General features: G+C 49.1%; 1 protein-coding gene across 11 annotated transcripts in view; it reads right to left on the reverse strand.

The window, feature by feature from the left end:
- Window positions 1–935: 935 nt before the first annotated feature.
- Window positions 936–25,874, reverse strand: part of SYT17 (synaptotagmin 17) — a 51,617-nt gene continuing 26,678 nt past the window's right edge. For all 11 annotated transcript variants that reach the window (XM_033101265.1, XM_033101270.1, XM_033101269.1 and 8 more), the window contains 3 exons: window positions 24,427–24,547; window positions 22,685–22,840; window positions 936–1,187 (listed from right to left, as the gene is read on the reverse strand). In XM_033101265.1, coding sequence (XP_032957156.1) covers window positions 991–1,187; window positions 22,685–22,840; window positions 24,427–24,547 — 474 coding nt within the window. In that variant the 3' untranslated portion in view covers window positions 936–990. The remainder of the gene's footprint in view (window positions 1,188–22,684; window positions 22,841–24,426; window positions 24,548–25,874) is intronic.

The raw sequence follows: 25,874 nt of genomic DNA on the forward strand, positions 1-25,874 counted from the left end.
AAGGAGACCATCTTGGATGGGGGGTGGGGGTACAGTGGCCATCTTAATCCATGTCACTGTCCTTTGCAGGTCTTCCGTGTGTCAGAATCACCACGATTGGGTCAAAAATGTTGCTTTTGCTCCATCACACCCTATTTTCTTGACATACACACACACTACTGTTATTAAAGGTGGGGTCTTGACAGACAAGAGGACACTGGGTGAAATGTCACTGATGGGAGATGCGGAGAGAAGGGGGTGGTCAGGACTGAGGTCTGGCCCACCGCCTTGCTCGCCAAGAGGACACACACACACACACACACACACACGCACGTTCACCTGTGAAGGCACACGCACGAGAACATCCACATATATACCCGGAGATAAGCTAACACAAGGACAAGTTCAGATTAGCCGGGAGTGGTTCCTTACACTGGGGTATTTTTTTCACTGTTGCGTTTGGTTCCCCAAATAATCTAGACTACAATACTTATCACGTCCACGAAAGAGAAGACAAAGTACTTACACTTTGGGGGAAAGGTATCAGGTTCGAAGAACCCCGGGAACAGCAGCCTGTTCCAAAGTCACCCAGTAGGTGTGAAGTGTGGCCTCCCACACGCTGGCCAAAGTCTTGGAAAATTTTGTCTCGATGGAGGCTGGCACCCTTTGGGAGGCCCTATTTCTGGCCTGAAGGTTGAAAGTGCATTTTGGGGCGGGGGTATCAACAAGAGCAAGCACTGCCAGTAAGTCTCACCACAGAGCCCACTCAGCTCATGGCATATGGATGGGGCTTCCGGAAACTTCTCAGGCCTCGCTCATCGAGGGCGGCCATTTTGTGATCAGTAGTCGGCTTCCTCTCAGTTCTGAGAGGATTGTGTGTGTGTTTGTGTCTGTGTGTGTGTGTGTGTATGGGCGTGGATGTAATAGGGAGGTGACACATTTTTTTCTGTCTTCAATTTTCTTTTTTTTTTTTTTTTTTACAAACGACAGCTGCCTCCCCAGCTGTGGCCCTCAGGTGACCTCCAGCGAGGCAGGAGACACGCGGTCACACTCAGCCCGGGACCTCAGGCTGTGCCACTGCTCCACGGCGGTGCGGTGGGTGTTAAGCATCCGTCGCCAGTGGTTGGACTCGGAGGGGCCGGAGGAGTACTGGCCGATGACAATCCTTCCGATGAAGTCATTGCTGCTCTTCATGTTGTGACCGAACACTAGGGAGCCATGGGGGCGAGGGGGGGTGGGGGGGGCGAGGCAAGAGGAAGGAGGGGAACAGGAGGCGGGAACAAGACAGAGACCATTAGTCCACACATTGCTCACCTGCAGACACGGGGGTCCTCGCTTTCAGGACCCTGTCTCTCTGAGTGGTGAGAATCCCGAGTCCCTCATCTCATGCTCCCAGGAGTCTCTCTGCCCCAGTGGCACGGGGTTTCCTGCTTGTCCCTCATCAGGCCAGGCACGTTCCCGCCTCCCAGCCTTTCCACTGGCTGTTCCTTCTGCCGGAGAGCTGCCCTCTCTGCAATATGCAGCTGGAAACTCATGTCCCGTTGCCTCGCCACAGCGCCTACAGAGCTCGCTGATTGGACAGTCCCAGGGGAAGAGTTCGCCGTCACTGGAGCCGAGGTGAGTGGTTACACCAGGGTTTCTCCCTCACGACACTGTTGATATTTGGGGCTGGCCTGTGCATCGCAGGAGGTTTAGCAAAACCTCAGGCCTCTAAAGGCTAAAGCCAGTAGCACCCTTCCTCCAGCTGTCACAACCCAAAATGTCCAATATCTTTGGGGGCGGGGGGTGGGCCACGTCATTCCAGAGGAGAACCACAAGGTTAAGCTGCGGATATCCTAGGTGAATCCTGGCTGTCGTCTGACTAGCTCTGGGATGCCGAGGCAAGCGAAGGAACCAGCAGCCATTCTGAGACTCGGGCGGTTCCGTAGGCATCTTAACAGTACTTTACCCCACAAGTCGTCGTGAGGTTTCCGGGAGACAACGTGTCAGGCTGTCAGCACAGCGCCTAGCACACAGTCAGCACTCCACTAATGTTACACTGTAATTTCCATCCTAAATTGCAGTCTGTTGACTTTTAAAAAAAAGAGACGTCCGTTTCCTCTGTTCCAGGCAACGGAGGTACATTTCCTGAGAGAAACGGCTATGGCCATTTCTTGTACCCCTTGTTGTACTGCGTGTCTCTTTGGAAGGCTTCTCTGTTCATTCCAGTGCAAGCTTAATTTGTGTCTTTCAAGCCTAATGAGACAGTTAGCTTGATTTATCTTCCCAGCCAAGTTCCGCCTAATTCTTTATCTGCGTGTGGGTAGTGCCGGCATGCCATCTCGCTACCGGCAAAGCAGGCTGTCTGTGTTATAAATGAAGGGCTACAGAATGGGAAATAGCACTGATTCACCCAGCGAGAGCCGAGCAAAGGCGGACTGGATCCCGGGGGGAAGCCAGGAAGCCGATTATCAAATCAACCAGCTCAACTATGCAGCCCCAAACGGAGCTTGAATGCTACTGAGCCGGTTCTCCCTTGTGGGGTTCACAGCTAGAATTCCAGATGATAAAAGTGGGGTGGGGGGAAAGAAAGAGGAAAAACAAAAACAAAAACCCCATCCGCTGTCTAAAAACCAAGAACACCTAGAATAAAGTAAGCTAAGTGAAAAGCTACGCCATGGCAATCAAGTGTGTCCCGTACCTGCCAGCTCCGTGGACAAAAATTGAACCATGTATATTTTTTGTACATTCGGTAAAGTGCTCAGTATGCATAGGTGGACCTCACTGACAGGAAAATCCCTTACAGAGGAAAAAAGTAGGAATGAAATCGTTGCTTAATAAAGGAAACTGCTAAGAATATATATACTTTCTGTAGCGGGGGTCGGCAAGCCAGTGCCTCCAAGCCAAATCTGGCCTGCTACCTCTTTTGTGTTAAGTTTTATCGGAACCCAGTCAAACCCACTTGTTTATGCAATGTCCGTGGCAGCCATTCCATTACCGCAGCAGAGTTGGGTTTTAACAGAGACTGTGTGGCCCACCAAGCTGGAAATATTTACTACCTGGCCTTTTCTGGAAAAGTTTGCTGCTCCCTGCTCTAGAGTACCATTTGTAAGGATGAGAAATGGAAATAGCAAAAATGTCCATGAGAAAGTGTGGCTGAGGTCATTGGTCTCCTGCCCACCCCCTCAGCCCGCCCTGCAGGCTGCCCGCAGCTTCTGTGGGAAGGGTCTGCCCACGAGCACCCACAGCTCTCTGCCCGGGTCACACAGTGTGATTCATGGTAGGGGCGTTGGGCCCCCAGTATCAACTTGACCTTTGAAGGCACAGGAGACTACGGCCAGAGACTTGGACGGTCAACATCCCGGACACCAAGGCTGAGTGAGCTTCCGCTGGCATCACTCGAGCCTGTTGCCTGACATGATTAAGGGCAGAAGTGGGTGTTGTCCTTGTGATGCCAGGGGGAGAGGAAAACAGGAAGCTCTCGCGCCAGGTCTCTCCTGGACGCTGCCCTATGCATCCTTCCCCTTTGCTGATCAGAGTCTGTATCCTTTCACTGTAATAAACTATAATCATGAGCGCCACCGCTCCTCTGAGTTCTGCGGTCCTTCTAGTGAATCCCTGAACCTGATGCTGGTCTTTGGGGCCCCCCCCCACCCCGCGAGCTGCAGTTACCCATTCATCAAACGTCCCTGATTGGCTCCCCTCCCTTTCCTGTCTCACTTCCCTCGTCTCTTATCAGCACTTCCTGGGATAACCTTCCTAGTAGCCTGCTGGCACCCAAATCACTGTCTTAGGATTAGATTTGGGAGGGACCCAGACTAAGCCTGGAGGGGACTAATTTAGATAATTTCTGAAGTAACAACGCCATGGAAACGAATGTTGTTAAAAATGAGACAGACCTATATATACCGCTGGAAAAATCTCCAAGACCTACTGCTGGGAGACAAAAGCAAGTTGCAAAACAGTCTATGTAAACAACCTCTTTTTGTTAAAAAACTATTAATATATAGACTAGAAAACAATATCTGGAGGAGTGTTCACCGAACTGAGAGAGTGGCTCTCCCTAGGGAGGGAAAAGAGAGGAAATTTTCGGCTTTTTGTGTGATATAACTATGTACAGTCTAAACTTCTTACAAGTGCATATTATTTTGGAAAGAAAACAAAAGAAAAAACTAAGTTGCTATTAGAGACTCCACTTCTAAATCGCCAGAAGGGGAAGAAAGCTAAAGGAAGTCTAATAGCCTACGTGCCTTCTCCGGATCTGCAAAGTAACTTGGCTTGCGTGAGTCACTAGGCCCTTTGAAAGCTGGGAGCTCTCGAGTGATTCAGACTGTCCAATGGGAAGCAGTGGCTGCTGTGGCCCTCGGAGTTCACTGGCACCTTGCAGATCACTCTGTAAAGTCATGGCACTCTAAAGAGATTTTTCAAAACCAAACATCTAACATGCAAATGACAATAAGCTGAGGCTGAATAAACCAACGACTTCTATTACAAAAGTTGCCTGGGAGAATATCAGGATTTGCCATCGCTGTATATCCTAGGAAGTGTATCACTGGAGAATAAGGAATGGAGACTGGACATGTGTAGAATACAGACAGGGGCGCAGAGACAGGGGGCGAGGTGCCCCTGCCTCCTCCACTTTATAGATATGGAAACCCAGTCACTGAGCTAGCTGGTGATAAAAGTCACAGGATTTGCAGCAAATAACCTTCAAAGGAAGTGAATTCCCCATGACTAGATCCCTACATGCCTCCTCTGTAGAAATAATCGCATCTAAGAAAATGCAGTTGGAAGGCACCGCACATATCCCCACTGGCTGTTACAGGGGACTCCTTTTATTGTAGTCACTAGTATATCACTGGGCAATGCTTACACTCCAGGGTACTCCAGGAAGCAACTTTCCAACACCCTGTACAATCCAGAAGAGTGGCAACAAGGCATCTAAAGAGTCAGAACCGATGTCACCAAGTCTGTGCACAAAACCCCAGAAGAGGGCTCCTCACGTTCTCCCTAGGAACCTATATCCTATTCATGGATTTAGACATACTTCGAATAAACCTGGGCATCAGGTTTCCCCATCTGCAGTCACTTAAATTCATTTAGTGGATTGTGGTTACCAGGCAGAACGTACACTAGAAGGGGTCACTTGGTGAAGCAACCCTGCACTCCTTCACAGAGCCCAGGGATATTCGCTGTGTGACTGGCTCCGAAGAAGCACGGAGAGTCACACTGCTTTATTAAGCACCTACTGTGTATGGACTAGGGCTCAGCCATCATCTTCACATCAGCCCTCTAGAGGGGGGTTTCTCATCCTTGGCACTCCTGACGTGTGGGGCCAGATCACTCTGGGCTGCTGGGCTGTTCTGAACATTGTAGGATGCTTAGCAGCACCTCTGGCCTCTCCCCAGCTGTGACAACCAAAAGTATCTCCAGACATTGCCCAGCGTCCCCTAGGAGCATGACCCCCGCCCCCCACTGCTCTAGGGGAGTTGCTATCACTGGCCCATTTTGCAGGTGGGAAGACCGAGGCCCTGAGAGGTGCTGACAGGGAGATCACGCACCACCCCAGTCAAACTGGAGCTACCCTGAGTGACTCGGGGGCAAGTTGAGTCTTTCACGTGTTGATATTTCCTGTAAAATGGAATTTGTTCTTCCCAGCAAGAGCTGAAGTCTTTTGGTTGCTAAGTTAGTTTGCCAAGATGGTTCTAGAAGAGAACCTAGATGACTTAAGAGTGTGGGTGTGATAAACACTGCAAATTAAAAGGGAACAAAAATCTCGCTTTACCAACCCGAGCAGACTCGCCAGCTTCCCATTTTACATGTTTGGCTCACAAGGTGATGCCCCCCCTTGAGCAGCTAGCTCTGAGCCTGACAGCACAGTGCAGGGGTGCCCCCAGATCATGGCTGGAACCCACCTTAGCACTGTCCCCCGCACCCCACATCTTGGCTGCTGGGCTGAGCTGCCCCCATTTCTGAAAAGATGCACTAAACCAACAAAACCCATCCGGGGCTGTTTCACGGTCCTCCCTAATTCCTCACGTCAGAGGGACCCCCACAATTCATCAGGATGCCCATGAGTCATCTCAACCCTTGGCGGCGCCCCAAAGCAATCAACACATCCCTGTTTCCCCGCCACAGGCCAGCTCTGACACTCCAGTACAGGTGGTACCCACCTTTTTTCAAGTTTTGCAAAATTTCCTCAAACTACAGCACGCCCTCTTTCTTCTTCTCTGAAACATAGGAGCTGTTTCAGGTTTTTCTTCAAAACAGGGCAGCTCGTATGCCTTCTCCAGGCCTCAGTTTCCCCAGTTGTACAATGGGTGGGTATATGTAGGTTTTAAGGCCCCTTTCAGCTATAACCTTTCTTTGGTTCTAAGGAATTTCATCCATGACTTAAGGGTGATGTTTTTCAAGCTTTCTTGGCTCATTTTGTGATTCATAGCAGCTGCTCGGACAGAACTTTTTTTCTCCATGTTTTTCCTTCCAACAGTCATAATGACAATTTAGGTAACAGTGTTATAATAATTAAAAATCAGCCATATCGAATCCTGAGTTCTGTACACCAGGCACCGAGCAAAGTACCTTATTTACATTTCTCACTGAATCCACCTCACAATCCCATTAGGGGAGGTACTGTTTATACTATTTACATCCCCATTTGGCAGATGGGGAAACTAGAAGCTCAGAGGGTTAGGAGGTTGAGGGCCCAGGGTCACACGGCCAGTACACCTGGCACAGCAGGAACTGAAACTCAAAACTCAGCATCATTTCTCCTTCTCCCTTCTCCGAAAGGCGTCTTCCCCATTCCTCTCCTTCCATGGACCCTGACACGTGACAAGGACAAGGTAAGCGAAAATATACTGCACCTGTGTGAGGTCCTCAAGACGGCATGCAAGGCCAGAGGTGCCAACCGTCAGAAGGGCCCTGGAAAATCCCTCGTGGAGGTGCAGGTAGGAGACCGTCCCACCATCTGTCCAGGGCCCAGCAGTCAGGTTTGCCTCCAGTGTCTGCATGGATGGCTTATGTTTAGGGAGTACTGGCAGGAAGCTGGCTTATGTTTAGGGAGTACTGATATGAACAACACCCTAGTACACAGTACTTTTCACGGAGGTTTCATCTACACAACTCCATTTACAATGTTCCCATCATCTCCTTGGGCCTAGAGGGCACACACTGGCATCACGGCCCACCGTCCTGAGGACGGACCTGGAGAGAGCCCTGAGTAGGCCTGGACACCAGCGTGACATCATGCGGCTGGGAAATCCTAGGAACCCAGGACCCGGAGGTGATGTGGAGAGGAAGACAGGGGCTCCAGGTGGACACGCCAGCTCGACTCGTCGTCCTCAGATCCCTCAGTCCATTTAAAAGGACGAGGCCCAGGGCAGAGGCCCACTTTGCCCACGTCTATGGGCAACACTGGCTTAGAGTGAACTGCTGAATTCTGTAAATGTGGGGTTCTCTGCGGGGGCCAATTTCTGCCCCCCAGGTTTGGCAACGTCAGGAGACATTTGGATCGTCACAACTGGGGTGGTGGTGGTCCTTGCCAATGGACAGAGGCCAGGGACGCTGCTAAACATCCGACAAGGCACCAGGTCAGCCCCCCACACATAGAATTATCTGGGCCAGAATGTCAACACGTGCTGGAGCTGAGAACCCTGCCTTGAGGGAAAAGTGTGCGTGACAGGGTTTCCCTCCATTGATACCCACTCCTCCTCCTCCTTTGTCACCGTCACCACCAAAGGAAAGTCACTGAGACCTGAGAGGCTATACAGATGCACAGGGAAAAACAGCTGGGAGACTTGGGGAAAGGGAAGGAGGGAAGTCACATCAGCTGAGCTGGAAAGGGTTTGGGAGTCTGACACAGATGAAATTCTGGAACAAATTCAGGGTGAGAGAGAACTGGGGAGTGGAGGGAGGGGCTTCTGAGAAATGTCCCCATGGCTTACGAGTGAGATCGCTTTCTCCTTCCTCAAGACACAGAAGTCAAGACTGACATTTCTTTTAAAACTCCTCTGGACCACTTCTGTCTGCCTCTGTGTGGAAACGGAGCCATGTGGAGCCTGAGTTTACGAAGGCGCCGCGTGGGCTGAAGAATCACTTTCAGATCTGTGTGTGAATCACCCCGTCTAGGAGGAAGCGTTTGAAGTGCGACGATAAAGTAATGTGCTTGTTTTCACACGAACAACCCAAACTGACACATCTGAATGAGGACCGTCTTTGTACATTTGTTTTAGAGACGCTAGCATTGCTTTGGTGGAGGCGTCCATGACAAACTGTCCTCATAAGAAGTTACAAGACACCTGTCGAAGTTTTAGGGGGATCACCAATCAAATCTCCCCCCTTCCACCTTCTAAAATAATTGAGAAAATAAAGTAAAAAATATCATGAACATGCAAAACACTTGTGCAAAACATGACATGAGTGGAGCCATATAAAAACAGAGCTGGAACACCCACCCTGAAGTTGGCTGAAGACCCCAGTCTGTCTGGTTGCCCTACACATCTTATGTTTGTGATCTTCCAAACTGGACCCAACTGCCAACATTCCAAGAAGTCAGTAAGAATGAAAATATCCCGTTTGTAAAGGCTGATGAAACTGGACTTTGTGATGACCAAATAGCTAACCAATCAATGAAGTATGAATCTAGCCACTTGCCTGATGACCGAATCTCTAGCCAGTCTCTGAAGAACACATCTAACCTTACCTCATCCAGCACCAGTGAACTCTTCTTTAATACAACTTACCTCACCTTCTGTAAGACTCTGAGCCCCTCTCCTGCAGGAGGGCACATGATTTGGGCTTCTGCCTGGATCTGTACCTCCAGAATTGCAATTCCTTTGATCCCAAATAAACGCTTTTTGTTCGATTATTACCCCCTAGGTTTTGGGTTGGCATCTGGAAGACTTTTTAAAAATGCCAGTGCCGGGGCCTCACCCCCATGAGATTCTGTTGACCGGTTTGGGGTAAGGGACTGGACGTTTTTCAAATGCTCTCCAGGTGATTCTCAGGTGCAGTCAGGTTAGGTACACAGTGTTAGATGCAGATCAAAATACCACTTGGATTTTCGTGGCTTAGCTGGATTGTCTTAGCTTAATTCAAGGTGACCTTGAATTAAGCTTCACTGACCAAAACCCACGCAGGCCTTGTTCCTGCAGGGTCAGACCCTACCAGCGGACTCACTGAAGGAGTTACAGAGAATGCAGGTACGTCCCTGAGAGAGGAGGCGATTGGGACAACTGCAGCACCGTCATCCCATCTGGCAGACGGCCATGGGCCTCTGGAAACAAACTCACTATGACCCCAATCAGATAAATCAGTTCTCCCTGCGGGGAGTGAATAAAGGGAAAAGAATACATAAAATAATAAACGGAAGACAAGAGAGCCCAGAGGTGTTCCTTTAGTGCCAGAGCAGGCAATCTTTTCCCATAAAGGGTCAACTAGTAAATATTTTAGGCTTCAAGGGCCCCCTCGTCTCGGTCACCACTCCGTGGCCATTGCAGCAGACAGCAGCCCCAGACGACATGAAATGGATGGACATGGCTGTGTGACACAGTAAAAAGTATGTATTGGTCCCGCCTCCACTTCCTGACACGGAGCTCCTAAAATCATTGTAATTTCCTGAGTGACAGACGTGATCGGAGCATCTTTTGTTGTATTTGATCTTAGTCTCGGTTCTTAACACAAGACCTTCTAGGACCCTTGGAATCTAAGGAGCGGTAAGTGGCCTTTTGTACATGAGTGAGATGACGGGTGACTGGGGTCTCCCGATGACCTCAGGACGGGGGGGCTGGCTGCCAGAAAGACCAAGGCATGATGAGAGGACTGCAACTTTCAGCCCCAAGTCCCCACCCCCAATCTCTGGAGAGGAGAGGAGCAGGACATTGACGTAATCACCAAAGGCCAGTGATTTCATTAGTCGCATCCACGTAATGATTTTCTGTATGTATGTGTACGTATGTGACACTTCCGCAAAATGTCAACTGTCAAAAACAAATGAATGGGACTCATATCTGCAACTGACCTTGAAATGTAGGAAAGAATGAACTGCGAGATAAATGGAAGGACGGAGAGATGTGGGATAAAGCAAACAGCAAAAGATTCACGGTAGAATCTATGGTGGGAAACACTGCACGAACAATTCTTTCAGTGTTTTTAAAATGTTCCTGAATATAACATTGGGATAAACAAACCAACAGCGCACCTGTCCTCCTTTTATGGCTTTACTTCCTTCTTTGCGGCCCACATATCAAGTTCTAGGTCTGTCTGGCTACTGAGTTCACAGGCTGGCTACAGATTTACACAGAATAAAATCCATCGACTTTTAGTACACAATTGGATGGGTTCTAGTCATTATACACGAATGTGTAACCACCACCACAATCAAGATACAGAATGGTTCTCTCCCCTAAAAAAGTTCCCTCTTGCCCCTTTCCCTCTACGCCCCAACCCCAGCCAAGTGGGCCCTGGCCCCGGGGAATCACGGATCTGCTGCTTTCTGGCACTACAGAGTTCTGCTTTTGCTAGCATTCCACAAAAATGGAGTCTTACAGTAGACAGTCATTTGCGTAACGCTTCTGAGAGTCAGCCACGTGTATTAGTCTCTGTTCCTTTTTATTCCTGGGTGGTATTCTAACGTATGGCTGCACCACAATGTGTTCATTCATTCCAGGTGATGAGTGTCTGTACTGTTTCCACTTTTTGGCTATTACAAATAATGCTTCTGGGAACATCTGTGTACGTGATTTTTTTGTGGACAATCTGCCTTTCCCATGCAAACGCTTTACATCTCATGCAGGTGACACGCGCCACTACGTAAGGGAGAGGTAGAGACCTGTCCTAAAAATACTCTGGCCCTCTTCCCAGGAGGGGTCCCACCCCATCCCACTGAGCGCCTGCAGTCCACCTGCCCAGCCCATAGCACCTGAGAAACAGAGTTTGCTTGCAGAGCAAGATGTTTCCATCGGCCCCAGTTTTTATGGGTGGAAACAGGGAAGCCTTTTGAACAAACTGCATAGATGAGCACGAATTCACTCAACAGGCTCTGCCTCGAAATTCTTCACACTCAGGCATCTCAAGTGAAGTCACAGGGAAACATGAGAGGTTGAAGTGCCATAAGGAGAGCAAACAGCCTCACGCAGGCACATGACAGGATCCAGCTGGCTCGGAGCCCAAGCCCAGCTGCCATTCACAGCTGCTGGCGGAGGTCACCACCCACCCCGCAAATGCCAGGAGGCTCGAGCGCAGGGTGTCTCAACCTCAGCACCAATGACGTCCTCTGCGGTGGGCGCCGTCCTGCGCCCAGCAGGCTGTTTGCAGCATCCCTGGCAGCTACCCACCAGATGCCAATAATATCCCCTGAGTTGTGACAACCAAAACTGCCTCCAGACATTGCTCAATGTCCACTGGGGCACCAAACCAGCCCCGGCTGAGAACCACTGGCCTAACTGCTTTTTGCCATCAGCAGGGCCCGAGGCTTGCCAGTCAAAAGGTATCTGGTGAAGTCTCTGCAGGGACAGCTCTAGTTAGGCTGAAGTCCCTGAGCCTGGAGTTGCTGCTGTGGGATCCCCATGCTGATACTGACCATGAACTCGGAGGCAAGAGGCGCTCAGGCAGGGAGCAGAGCAAGCTTGTTCAGGGCCCGGCTGGGGAACTGCGGCGCTAGTGCTGCTCTGAGGATGAAATGATTTAATGCATATGAAACACCTGGAGCGCTGCCTGGCACATAAAAAGCAATGCACAAGGTCTGACAATTAAGTTCGCGAACGCACCCTAGAAAAAGTGCTACCTACCTCATTGCTGAATATCACTACGGTCACCTTCGAAGTTCTCCCCTTGGGAAGCTATGCACTGATGCCAGCACCTAGTCCACCCTTCTAAGCAATTTTGGAACTCTTTTTCTGGAATGGCCATCAGAGCTGTCGTTGTATTACCCTTGATGTCCTGAATGTCATCAAAATGTCTTCCTTTCAATATTTCCTTTATTTTTGGGTAAAGAAAGAAATCACCGAGGGCCAGATCAGGTGAGTAGGGAGGGTGTTCTAATCCAGTTACTTGTTTACTGGCTAAAAACTCCCTCACAGACAGTGCCCTGTGAGTTGGTGCATTGTCGTGATGCAAGAGCCATGAATTATTGGAGAAAAGCTCAGGTCGTCTAACTTTTTCACGCAGCCTTTTCAGCACTTCCAAATAGTAAACTTGGTTAACTGTTTGTCCAGTTGGTACAAATTCATAATGAACAATCCCTCTGATATCAGAAAAGGTTAGCAACATCATTGCCACAAGTTCACGAACTTAACTGTCAGACCTCATTATGTGTTTGCTACTGCTGTTGTTAAAAGTTGAATGAACAATCCTGAGGAAGGTTTATTACACACGTGTGAAAGAAGGAAAAATGGGTCCCACTCAAGATATAGCAACCCAGCTCTGGGAATCTGGTTTTCTGATGTCTACGCCAAAGCTCTTTTCACCACAGCCAAAGGTTTCCTTGCAATGTAGAGAGACTGGTGACACCACCGGTAGCTTGGGCCTTGTAGGCCCTGGCATTTTAAAGGTTAAGCCTTCTCCCGCTAACGGGCAGCTCTGGGTTGGTGAAATCAGGACGAGGCGAGGAACAGAAGGGATGTCTGCAAAGGATATTCTCAGTTTCTGATTTGATTTCACGCACAACCCTTCATCTCACACCCACCCAGGTGCTGGCCTTGGCTGCTAAGCCGACTGCTTGCAGCCAGCACTGAGGCCCAAGGCAAGGCTGAACCTGGCTGTGGTGGTGACCTTTACCATCTCTCAGAGCCATCTAGCTCAGGCTCTCCAGGGCCACGTGAGGTTGGATAAATCCCCAGCCCCCTGATGTTCTCCCCCTTAAGGATTTGCCTAGAATGAGACTCCATCTAACGGCGCCCAAATCATGAAAACAGCCATGCAAATGGGACAAAATCCCCAGCGCCCTGGCAGCTGGCCCGGTCTTCAAAGGCTGTCACTGGAACCCAAAGTGAATGTTTAAGATCCAGCCAAGTTTACCACCCGGGTGGACTTAGGCAGCCTCAAGGAGCTCTCTGGAGGAGAGGCTGAGGAGGAGGTGCCACCAGGGGTGCTGCCAGGAGAGCCCCAGGGGACAGGCTCTGTTTCCATCTCCTGACCACCTGGCTGGAGGTCTGCCTCTGCCCACATCCAGGTTCAATGTTGCAATCCACGCCCTCCCGAAATGCCAGCACTTTGTGTGGTAAGCACAGCACACACATCATCTCCTTTGGTCCCCACAACACTCTGGGGTGGCAACTGAGATCTACAGACAAGGAAATCCTGGGTCAGGAGTTAAATCACCGGTCAAGACGGGGACCGGTCCTTTACAGAGAATCCACCAGCACGCCCTGTGGACTCCGGCACCACGGTCATACCCACCGAGGAGCTTCTCTGGAACATTCTGCCACCTCCCTGGTCCAAGGCACCACCGCCTCCCAGGTGGTCACCGGTTTCCCCTTTTGCTCTCCTATAACCCATTGTCCACGCAACGGCTGGAATGATATTTTAAAACATTCTCCAGATCATATCCCTGCCCTGGTCAGAACCCTCCAAAGGCCCCTCAATGCACTCAGAAAAACAATACACACCCTGACCTTACAGCCTCTACTTGACCTTCCTGCTGCTACCTCCTCAAACTCACACTCCTTCCCTGCTCTCGACGGACGGAGGTCATGAAGGAGAAGAGGCAGCGTCTTCGTGCTGTGCAAACTGTGGCCCTCAGATCAGCAAGTGGCACCCGGAGCTCATTAGAAATACAGATGCTGAATGGCAACTATAATGTCATATATGTATATATGGTTACAAGAGGCGGAGCACAGCATTAGGAATAGAGACAGAGGAAATGTAATGGCTCTGTGTGCGATGTCAGAGGGGTAGTGGATGGGGGAGGGGGTCGACACTGTATGAGGGATAGAAATGATAACTGTCTAACTATTACATTGTTTTGTGCACCTGAAACTAATAAAAATACTAAAAATAAAAAAAACAAAATAAAATAAAAAAATAAAAACTGTATTAAACTTAAAAAAAAAAGAAATACAGATGCTCAGGCCCCACCCCAGACTTACTGACTCAGAATCTGCATTTTAACAAGGTCCCCAGGTGACCCATATGTACATCAAGTGTGGTGATTAAGAGTGAGGAAGGCTTTGGAAGCAAACAGCGCGAGGTGAAGCTTGGCTCAACCACTCATCTGCTGGGTGACGGCACAAGTGATAGTTACTTCCTGTGCCGTGAAGAACCCATCCTACCCAAACAGAGGTCTGGCCTTGGCTCCTGGCTCTTGGGAGCTGGTCTCCGGGTCGCCGGAATGTCCTGCAGAAGTGCCTTTGTTTATCTGAGGGCTTTGGCTGCTGGACAGTGTAACAACGAGATATATGATGGGAGCATGAGGGTCACGCAGTGTCAGTTCAGACCTTCGGAGACACTAGTGACCAAAGCTGTGAGCTGGACCAAAGTCAGCCAACGGACAGGATGTGACTGAGCCCCAGTAAAAGCTCTGGACATCAGAGACGGTACATTCTCTGGTCAGCAATACTCCATATATTGTCACTGATAAGTGACAGGAGGAAGTCACACCACCCATGACTCCACAGGGAGAAGACGACTGGAAGCTCCGTGTCTGCGTCCCTTGCACTGTGTGTCTCTTTCCTGGGCTGATTTTAATGTGTACCCTTTTGCTGTCGTCATAAAACTGTAGTCATAAGTAGTGTTTTCCTGAGTTCTGTGAGTCGTGCTTGTGAATTACTGAAGCTTGCAGTGATCACAGGGACCCTAGATTGGTAGCCAACGGGTCCGAAGTGAGGGTGCTTCTGGGGACCCCTGAACCTGCAGCTGGTATCTGAAGTGAGGCCAGTTTTGTGAGGACTGTTCTCTCAGGCTTTGTGTTGACTCAACTCATTGCACTTCCCTTCTCCGAGCCTCAGTTTTCCCAACTGGAAAGCAGGCAGAAAATAGATCATACATGTTTGTTAAAAGATTAAATGGGAGAATGAACACACAGGAGGTTCCTGATACATGTAAGTACGACTGTCCCCATTGCTCAGACAAGGAAACTGAGGCACAGAGATGTAAAGCAATCTGCTCATAGTCAGTCTGAAGCCAGGTCTGGCTGACTTTGACCACAGTGCAATGCTGCCTCCTCGTGACTTGCTGATGTTTTCTGGGAAGGACAGTATGGCTGGGGACCCAGCAACCTGGTAAGGAACTCGAGTCCTCTGGGGGTGTCATCCACCCCCATGCCACTGCTCCCCACTGCTTCACTCCTTCTGGGAATCACATGACATGAATATTAGACCTTCTGATATTACTCCATAGTTCTCTCTTTTCCCCTCTGGTCCTTTCCCCCCATCTTTTTACTGTTGTTCAGGCTGCATTATTTCTTGTGACCTATCTTCAAGTTCACAGATTCTTTCTTCTGTCTCTACTCCATTCTATCATTGAGCCCATTCACTGAATTTTTTTTTTCCCCTATTGTCCTTTTCCATTTGGTTCTTTTTCATATCTTCTATTTCTCTGTTGATCTGCTGATCTCATGTATCCTTTTCAAGAGAGTTCACCCTTACTTCTCAGAGAATGGTTATAATAACTGCTATAAAGTCTTTGTCTGATAATTCCAATATATGGGTCATCTTGTGGTTGGTGTCTACTGATTATATTTCCTCTAAGAGTTTGCCAGATCTTACTGGTCTGCATACATAGTAATTTTGGATTGTATTCTGGACATTTTGAATATCACGATACGAGACTCTAGGTCGTGTTTAAACCCTATTTAACACGTGGGTTTTTTAGCTGTAGCAGGCAATAGACCAGGTTAGGTTCAGACCTGCTTTCTGTGTGCAGTTGTTCCAGTGTCACTTCAGGTTTCAAAGACTTTGCAGTGCTATTTGTATCGGCCCCTCAGGGGTGTCCCCGAGGTGCCAGCTCCAGACCTGGGTGGTGGTCTTGCCTGCACTTCAGTTCTCAAAGGTGTTGACGTAGTGGAGGGTCGGATCCACTCATGTGCGGCTGGGGAACGCGCCCAGGAGTTTGTATATAAGGTTAGGGGATCCCTTCTTGAGCTGCCTCCTTTCTGCAATTATCCCCACACTCTGGCTCTTAGGGGCCCACTGTCATGGTCCTTTGGCTAGAAAACAGAGGCTTTAATGTCCCCTCTGCCTCTCACTTCATGTGACTGTGTCTGAGTCTCGATCCAACGGCCGACTGCCAACTTCTTTTGCATGCTGCCAAGCCCAGGGCACTGCTGGTAGCACAAACCAGTTGGCACAGCTTTAGTATCAGTGCCCGGTTCCCGGACACTGTACCAGCTGGCAGCTTTGGGGTGACAGTGATTAGGTGAGGACAATGCTGGGGAGACAACTACAGGCAGGTGGGCTGAGCTCGTAATCTCAAAAGTGTCAGTGTTTCAACTCTCAGACACGTTACGATTATGAAACATTACGATTATTAAAACAGCAAGTATGATTTTCCAAGTGGCTACTCCTGGCATGGATGGGTCCACCTGCTGATTTGCCTTTAATTCCCATAAAAGGAATGATTTGCTACCTTTTACACAACAGAAAGTTGGGACTCAGAGAGGTGGAGTCATTTGCTTGAAGTCACACAGCTCGTTGACAGTGGGGCCAAGATTCAAACCTGGCTATGTAATTCCAGGGTCCCCTCTTTTATGGCAGAATCCGTCAATAGTATCATCACCACCACCACCACCATCATCAATCTATTTATTGAGCACTAACTATGTATAAGGCCTTTTCTAAAGCTTTCTATGTGAACTGTTGAGATTGGAAGAATATAACAGAGGAGGAAACTGTGGATCAGAAAAGGGATATCACTTGCCCGAGGTCACACACACTTGCTAAGTGACATTCGAACCAAACTGTATCTCATTCCAATCCATACTCTGAGTAGCCATGCAACTACCTCTCTAGGAGGCAGAGGTGGGGCTGGTGCCCAGTACGTTGGGCTGGGAGGAGAGAAGCCAGAGGCTGCTGGGATGCTGCAGAGAAGAGGCATGGCATGGGCGGGCTGAGGCATGATACCGGGCAACCTCTGCACCCCAGAAAAACCCACAGCACCGGCTCTCGCAGAATGGCTCTGCCCCTCTCAGACTGGCTTCCTGCACTGGCAACCCTCAACGTCTGCACTGTCCCACCTCCCAAACTCCGACACATTTTTAGCACGTCCTCTGGTGCCCATTCGACCCTGGGGTCTCCCAGGGCAAGAGGGTGGCGGCACTGTGCTCCAGACTGCCCGTCTCATTCCCCACCCAGCTCATCTTACCAGCAGATTCAATTAGCCAATCTGATGCTACAGCTGCAGAAAGCCAAACAATTATGGACAACAGACCAGGTGCCTTGGAACTCACTCTCATGGAGGGGCCTGGGCGGCCTCCAAGCAGACAGCAGAACAGTACGGCAGGAGCCTGCCAACCCAACGGCACAACAGAACCACATGGGAGCTCCGAAAAGTGCAGTCCCTCCCCCAGTACAGATACACTGGCTGACTCACTTGCTCTGAGGCCTGGGCACCAGGATTTGTAAAAGTCCCCACGTAATACGAATGTACAGAAGAGGTCAGGACCCCTGGTGACTGCTGGAGTCTGATCTTTCTAACAAGTGGAGTGACTGTCACTCGCCCTGCTGTACTTCCTGGGGTTTCTATGGATTTGGTCCCCGAAGCGTGGTCTGCAGACCCGCAGCAGCTGTCAGAAATGCAGACTCCCAGCCCCACCCCAGACCAAATGAGTCAGAATCTCTATTCTCACAAATCCCTAGGGAGATGCCTATGTGTGTTGAGGTTACGGGCGCTATGTACGCTGGTCCCAGCTCCAGACAGAGCTGGTGGCAAAAGCAAGGGGCCTCAGTCATGGCCTGCTTTTCCTTCTCGCTGTGCCCCAGTGCGCGGCACTGCTTATCCCTGATGGGCCCCTTCTAAGATGTTAAGGGGCCCAGCTTAACTCCTACAGCAGCGGCCTTGAGAAACTCTAATGGGGCAGGCGGGCAGCAGGGTACGGGTCCTCCATGCAGATCCCCAGCAACCTGGCAGACCTCAGGTTCCTCTATTTCTCATCCAGACCTCAGTTTCCCTCCTGGAGGCCTGTCTGATCGCCCCTCACCCCTACAACCTTCAGCTCCCAGCTCCCACGGCACCTTACTCCCCGACTTGCGGGCATGCTACTCTACGGCCTGCCTCTCTCCGTCAGAACCGAGGCCAATGCACGAGGAAATCATTATCAGCATGGCATTTGGTCCATGTCTGCCCCCTGCGAGGATCAGGCTCGATGACAACACGTGTCACGAACGTCTGCTTCCCTATTGAATATGCAGCATCTAATGGGCAGTCCTGGACACACAGTAGGTGCTCAAAACAATTTAATGCATGGCGACTGACACCTGGTCAGCTCCCAACCCAGGGAGCTGCACCCCTCCCCCCGCCGTAGGCAGCACGCTCTCACGCCTGCTCCTTTCAGGCACTGGGAACCTTTCCAAAGCCAAGTGCCTCTTGACCAAGTTCACCAGATGAATAAGTTGTGCTTTTCAGGAAGCCAGGAAGCCACGGTAGACTTCGGGGGAACCGAAGGAGGAGCATGACCTAACATCTAGCTCCTTCTACCCATGCAATTTCACCAACACTTCACCTCCAAGTGGACAGAGGGGTTGTCCTCTCACGTTGGCGGGGGTGAGGGGATAGGAAGACAGTAATACCCCACCCAGGTCAGGCTGAAAAATCCGTTTTTCCTTCCCTTTTTGGGTTTACCACAGAAACTCAGACCCGTCTAAGTTGACAAAGTGGGTAGAATATGTTATTTATGTATCTATTCCCCTCCTTCTTTCAGAAAAGCCTTAGGTGGCATCTGGTTGCATCAATTTGACGTCCTTCCAGTAACAAAAATAACAGCTAATATCTATGAGCACTTTCTGAGCCTTTACATACATGAAGCCATTTTGGACTTGACAACAACCCACTGAGGTAAGGACCATTATCCCCATTTTACAGATGAGGAAGCTGAGGCACAGAGAGGCCAAGGAAAGTGCCAAGGTCACACAGCGAACCCCAGGCATCTGGCTCAAGGGTCTGGGCCCTAACCTCTGTACTTACCCCCTCAGAGTGGCAATGCAAGAACGGTGACTTGTCCCACGGAAAGAACAATCTCCAGGGTCCGGCCCCAGCAACCAGGGACTACGCTGAGCTGCTCAGAGAAACGAATTCTAGGTTCTGGGGAGCTCACACTGCTTTTCTTTTCTTTTTCTTTCTTTTTTTTAAATTGAGGTGAAATGCACGTAATGTAACATTTATCATTTTAACCAATTTTAGGTGTGCAGTTCAGTGGCATGATGACAGTCCACCTTGGTGGGCAACCATCAGTGCCATCCACCCCGGAATCTTTTTATCTCCCCAAACTGCCCTCGTACCCATCGCACACTGACTCCCCGTTCTCCCTCCCCGTTCACTCCCTCAGTACCTATGTTCTACCTTCTGTCTCTTTGAACTTATCTACTCTAGGTTACCTCATACAAAAAGGGATCATACAGTATTTCTCCTTTCATATCTGGCTTACTTCGCTCAGCGTAACGTCCGCAAGCTTCCTCCATGTTGGAGGAAACCGCCTTCCTTTTTAAAGCTGAGTAACATTGCATTATGTGTATAGACCACATTTTGTTTATCCATTAATCTGTCCATCGATAAGACAATTGGATGGCTTCCACCTTTTACAATTGTGAGGAACGCTGCTGTGAACATGAGTGTACAAATATCCGAGTCCTACTTTCAATTCTTTTGGGTACACACCTGGAAGTAGAATGGCAGGATGATATGGTAATTCTATTTTTAATTTTTTGAAGAGCCATCGTCAAGCTGCATTTCTTTCCTTTTTTTCCACTACTTCCAATCACAGCCCAGTAATCTGACTGGCCAACAACCCCAGTCTATTTTCCCAGATGGCCTGCGGACTGCCTGTTGCTGTCTCAGGAGTCGAAAAGCAATTTCCCTCCCTCTTTTCTTTGAAACTTCAGCTGCAGAAATCACCTGATTGAAAATTACAGAAGAATCCCACACAAGAAAGGAACTGCTCAGAAAGCCCAGCCCAGCTAATTACAGGCTTTTACCAGGATTCTCAGCAAATGCTTAAATTACAGTTCAACCTTACTTTTGTTATGGAATGTTTGGAAACAAGCGAATGAGCTGGGTTTCAGGTCCTTAGTCTGGAGGTGACAGCTCTTTCCCCTAGTTGATAAATAAAGCAACTTAGACCCTTATGGATTTGAATTCAGGAGAACTATAGCTTTGCCAAGATACATCCCAGCTCAATCCGCCTTTGTTTTATTATTCCAGCCAGTGCTGTTTATGTATATAAAATGTCACCCTAGCTGGATCTCCACTCAGAGCTGGGGTTCTGAACCCTGACTGAGGATTAGAAATACCTGAGATGCTTTACAAATATATATATATGGAGAGAGAGAGCGAGAGAGACAGAGACAGAAAGAGAGCACGTGCCAGCCCAGGACCCTGCCTTAGCCCAGTTCAGTCTCTGGGGTTGGGGTCTGGCCACTGGTAGCATTTTAAACCTCCCAGCCGATTCTGAAGTGCAGCCAAGGTTGACAATTCCTTTTTCAAAGGGGCATGGAGGCCCGCGATCCTTCCTTCTCTATAAATAACATTTTCAATGGGCTTTTAACCTGAGGAGAGGAACCCCTGAGGTAGGAGCCCCAAACCCCAAAGTCTCATGAACAGAGAGCACAGCCCTTGTCTGATGGGCACAGCGGACAAATGCCACCTCAAGTGTGGTGGGTGTAAGAAGAGATGTGTGGAGGGTGAGCAGCTGGGCGTGCGCCTCCAATTCTGAGGCTCCTGCCTTATGGGGTTCCCATATGGGGTTCAGAAAACCTCTGACCTGTCTGTAAAATTTTCTTTCCTTCTGTGTATTTTTCCGGGGAGGGTCCTCCAGAGTTCTCATCACATTCGCTAAAGCTCTGGTATCCCCACCCCCGCCAATGAATAACCCCAGCTTTTATCACAGCAGAACACAGGATGGTATATAACACAGTTATTAAACATAGTTAGAGGGCTTCGTATTTACGTTGACCCGGAGGGACTGAACACATCCATTGTTCATGACGCAAAAGCGAGTTTCAGAGTGATGTACGCAGACTGTTCTGGAAACAAGAGCAGGGATGGCCTGTTCTAGTCACCACTACATTCCCCAGCACTTGGAAAGAGTGTCTGGCACAGAGAAGGCGCTTACTACCCGCTCCTTGAATGAATGAATACCGTTTAAAGGAGCCGAGTCCTCTACACGTAGGGGATGTCCGTGGGAACAAGGGAAAAAGTGTGGAACGCTCCACACCAGGACGTTAAAGGTGCAGACTTCAGGGAGAAGGAAGTGGAAAGGGCACGAGGAAGAGAGCAAAATTTCCTCCCAGTGACTAGTTCACAGTCACTCGGCGCTTGCTATGTGCCAGGCACAAGGCTCAGCCCAGGGCCAGGAAGTCATCTCATTTCACCCACATGACAATCCCGTTGAGGGGTCCTTGTAAGGTGACCCCCATTGTACAGAGGAGAAAACCTAAGCTGACACATCTCGTCCAAGGCCACACAGCCGGGAGCCCCCACAGCCCATGCAGTTCACCCCTCTGCTCTTCTGATCCCTCGTCCTTACACATCTTCGGGTTGTGTCACTCATTAGAACAAGCATGGGCTACGTTTGTTGGAAAGGGTAACAGTGTCAGATGCCCACCCTTTCTTGCTCCCTCATTTGCCCACTCTGAGGAGTGTACAACTGTCTGAATTTGTACAAGTCATCTGCCATGTTGTGAGTTGCCCTGTGGAGAAGCCCACGAAGAACTGAGGAAGGTCAACGGGCCAACACCCAGGAAGGAACTGAGGCCCTCAACCCAACAGCTTGCAAGGAGCTGAAGCCTGCCAACAACTAACCACGTGAGTGAGCTTGAAAACAGATCCTCCCCCGTTGGGCCTTCAGATGACACTGCAGCCACAAGCAATACGTGGACTTCAGGCTGTCAGGGAACCTTGGCCAGAAGCACCCAGGAAAGCCATGCCTGGATTTCTGACTCACAGGAACTATGAGATAATACATGTGCATTGTTTTAAGTCACTCAAGTTTAGGCTGATTTGTTACGCAGCAGTAGATAACTAATACACCCTGGACACAACAGATTCAAATTACCAGAGAGTGGCACTTGAAGCCTCTAGTTAAACACTACATCCTCTGGGAAGCCTTTCAAAATCCCCTTCTAACACAGGTGACCCTATTTTCTCCTTTCCCTATTAGACTATAAGCTACTTGAGTCATAGCATCGAAGCTTGTAAGTGAGCATTCGCTGTTATTCCAAAGTTGTAAGTCACTTCATCTCCACAACAGACCTAAAGAGCAAGCACTATTATCACTTGCATGTTATAGAAGAAGAAACTGAGGCTTCGAGGGGTTCAGTAACTTGCCAAGGCTTCAGGAATTATGAGTAAGTGCCAGGAAATCTGGCTCCCAAGTTTACAGTTGTAGCAATTACACTATATGGCTCTACGAGTCTTGTCCAAGTTCACAGATGGTAAGTGGATTCAAACCCAAGTAGCTAAACACCAGACGTGAAGTGTTTAAATGTTACTCTCTCTAGGTGCCTTCTACCTCTAAAACAGTTATGCTGAACACACTTCACCTCACCTGGGGGTCATCAGGGTCTGGCGCACCCCCTACCTGTAAACACTAAGCTGGCATTTTCCAGTTCTTCTTGGGGAACTTTGAAGCTGAAGGATTCATTGTAGAAAGGATCGATTGTGCCTCTTAAGAAGGATGTCTTCTTTGTTTTCACAAGCTTGAGTCCATGTACCAGCTGGATTTTCACAAAGGGGTCTGAGAATTGGATATAACATCAGAGAATATTGGAGATCATGAAACCCAAGCCATCCATCCATTCATCCATTCAATTTCCCACCCATCCATCTTCCTTCTTCCTTCCTTCCTTCTTTCATTCCTTCCCCTCCTTCCCTGCCTCCCTTCCATCCATTCATCTTCCCACTTAGCTGACAGCTCCACCACTTACCCATCCTTTCATCTCTTTATTTTTCTATCCATCCATCAGTCCAGGCATTCATCCCTCCTTTCATTCCTCCTTTCCCCCATCTATAATAGCTGCTTATCTGCTCATCCCTTCCTCTCTTCCTCCAGCCATCCAATATTTATCGAGCTCCCCCCATGTGTCAGGCATTGTGTTCATTTTACAGATGAAAAAAGGGACAACTCAGGATGAGAGATGATTTGCCTGAGATCTGGCTAGTGGAGGAAGAGCCAGACCCAGAGCCTGTCTTGGCTTTCTGTTCTGGACACCCACTGCGGTGGGGAGCCCGTCGTCCACACATAGAAGAGAGATGGCAGAATTCTAACGCTCGTGCTTAAATCCCTTTACAGTTTACAGTGAGAATCACGTACGTTATCTAACTGAATATTGTTTAAACAACCCAATGAGATGAATACTGGTATTCTGTCAGTTTTTCAGATGGAGACATTGAGGCTTCCAGAGGTTATGTAACTCTCCCAAGGCCACGTTATTTGCAAGCACTAGAAATGGGATTTGGTTCCAGGCAGTTTGACTCTGAAACCCTTAATCATTTTGTCATACAGACCCTCCCACTGTGATGAGTCTGAAACTCTCCAGCCTTAATACCATTCTCTCCACTGGACCCTTTAAAACTTGCTTTTGTAATGTGGTTTTCGAGAGGGCAAACTGTCTTCTAAATTCAGCTGTCACCTGATAGCAACAGCAATTTATGTTAGTTATTGCACTTAGAGAAGACAGTATTTCCACCACTGAGCTGAAGAGATCCCAGCCACCATGGCTGCTTTCATGACCGCTTTGCTGTCTTGGGAGGAGTTACATACAGATAGAATGGAATCTCTTCCGTTTCGTTAAGTCGTGTTGGAATTGGTTTGCCATAAAGCAGACACTTTAACTACAACAGTCTTTTCAGGGCTGGGATTTATAAAGATTTATGGTACAACTTGAAATGAGCTGGGAAAAAACCTTAGGGTGTGTCCACCACTCCCGGATTAGGATGCGCGTTCAATGCACACTACCGCCACCTGGAGGATGGTGTCTCTATTGCAGGTATAGAATCTGGAAAGCCAAGGGATTTCCTAGGGGGGCTGCAAGTATACAAAGAGGATCTAGCTTTCGGTCATTGTCACACCTGGTCTCAGTCGAATCCCCAATTCCAATGGGGTTATGAGATGGCATCATTTACCTGCCTCATTCTAAGACACAGCTGATCATTTGTTTTTCTTCTTGAACTAACATCCTAGTTCTGGATGCTCTCTACCCTCACAGGGTCTTATCTTGTTAACAGTATCCAGGATGCTGAGAACGAAAATTGGGTCCTTTGCGTCCAACAAACATAGAGGGCCCATTAAAGAAATGGGGGAAGGAGGGGATCACACTGTACCTGAACCTTGGCTCACATCTGTCTGAAGAAGTTGCTTTGCTCGAATGACATCCACATTCAGTCTCCCAGCACTTGGGAGGTAATTCAGTGACAGAAGCAGCTCCCCCAGCTCCACTTCATTCTGCAGAGAAAGGAAATAGGAAGTTGCCTTTTTCCTTTTATTTTGCACCTACCACGCAGGAAATTGATCCCAGCAGCTCACAATTGGGCTTCTGTGGGCGGATCAGTCGACAGTGGGTGCCTCTTTCTTTGACTTCTTTTAGCCTCTGCCCCCCCAGTTTTTTTTTAATGTCAGAAAGCTCTTTCTGTTCTTAGAACGCTTAACCGCAGCAACAATGTAGTAACAAAAGCATCAACGATAAATCAATGCAACCTGTCAAGTGTTCTGCTAAGCACTTTCCATGTAATAACTGGCTCGGTCTTCATAATAAGTCTCTGAAATATGAGTTTTACTCCCATTTAACAGATAAGGAAACTGAGGCTCAGAGGGGTTAAATACTTGTCCGAGGCCACACAGCTGGAAAGTGGCCACACTGGGTCGCAAGGTCGGATCTTAACCCAGCCCTGGAGAAAGTGGAGAGTCCTCACTACACTCAGGGCTCCCAGCCCAGACTGTGTGGCACATACATCCACGTGGATATCAAACACTGAAGCTCTAAACAACCTGAGGGCAAACTATTCCGGGAGGCTTCCCGAAGCCAGGGTCTTCTTAGTCTCTGCTCCCTAGAAGTGTCTGATGCTACATTTAAAAGCTGACCAGCAGCCAGCTGCTAAGGAACGGAAAGCAGGGCCATCCAGTCTAGGAGCTCCCCAACCTGACCCCTTTCCTGAAGGATCGTGGGATTTACAGTGATCTTTGTGGACACCCCATAAGTACTGGCACCAACCTGGGGCAACTGACATCAACCTGGGGCAATTTTACCCTCCCCCCACTTCCAGGGACATGTGGCCGTGTCTGGAGACATTTTCGGTTGTCACAACTGGGGAGGGGGTGCTACTGGCATCTTGTGGGTGGAGGCAGGGATGCGGCTGAACATTCTACGAAGTATAGGACCCCCGCCCGCCCTCCCCCACAGAATAGTCTGGCCCAAAATATCAATAGCGTGGAGGTGGAGAAATCTTAACTAAACCTATGAACCTCGGGCTGCTTCAGATTTTTCTCTTATACAGGATTCTAGCCTGAACAAATGTTAAGAGCAACCAGACTGATTTTTTCCCCAGACTGGAAGAGGCCAAAAGCACCGGCTGCAAGGCAAGGATCAAGCTGCAATTCTTATCCTTCCACTTCTTCCTTAGGGCTTTCTTCTTTATGCAAACAGAACCCCAAGCATGGGACACAAGTCTCCTCCCGGGCAGTGGGCTCAGCTGTCCCACGGAGGGCGGACTGCCTATCCCGGAAGGATCCCCAACTCTCTGAAGTCTCCCTTCTCCCACCCACGTGTAGTCAG

This window comes from Rhinolophus ferrumequinum (assembly GCF_004115265.2).
Source record: "Rhinolophus ferrumequinum isolate MPI-CBG mRhiFer1 chromosome 15 unlocalized genomic scaffold, mRhiFer1_v1.p scaffold_54_arrow_ctg1_1, whole genome shotgun sequence".
Taxonomy (NCBI): Eukaryota; Metazoa; Chordata; class Mammalia; order Chiroptera; family Rhinolophidae; genus Rhinolophus; species Rhinolophus ferrumequinum.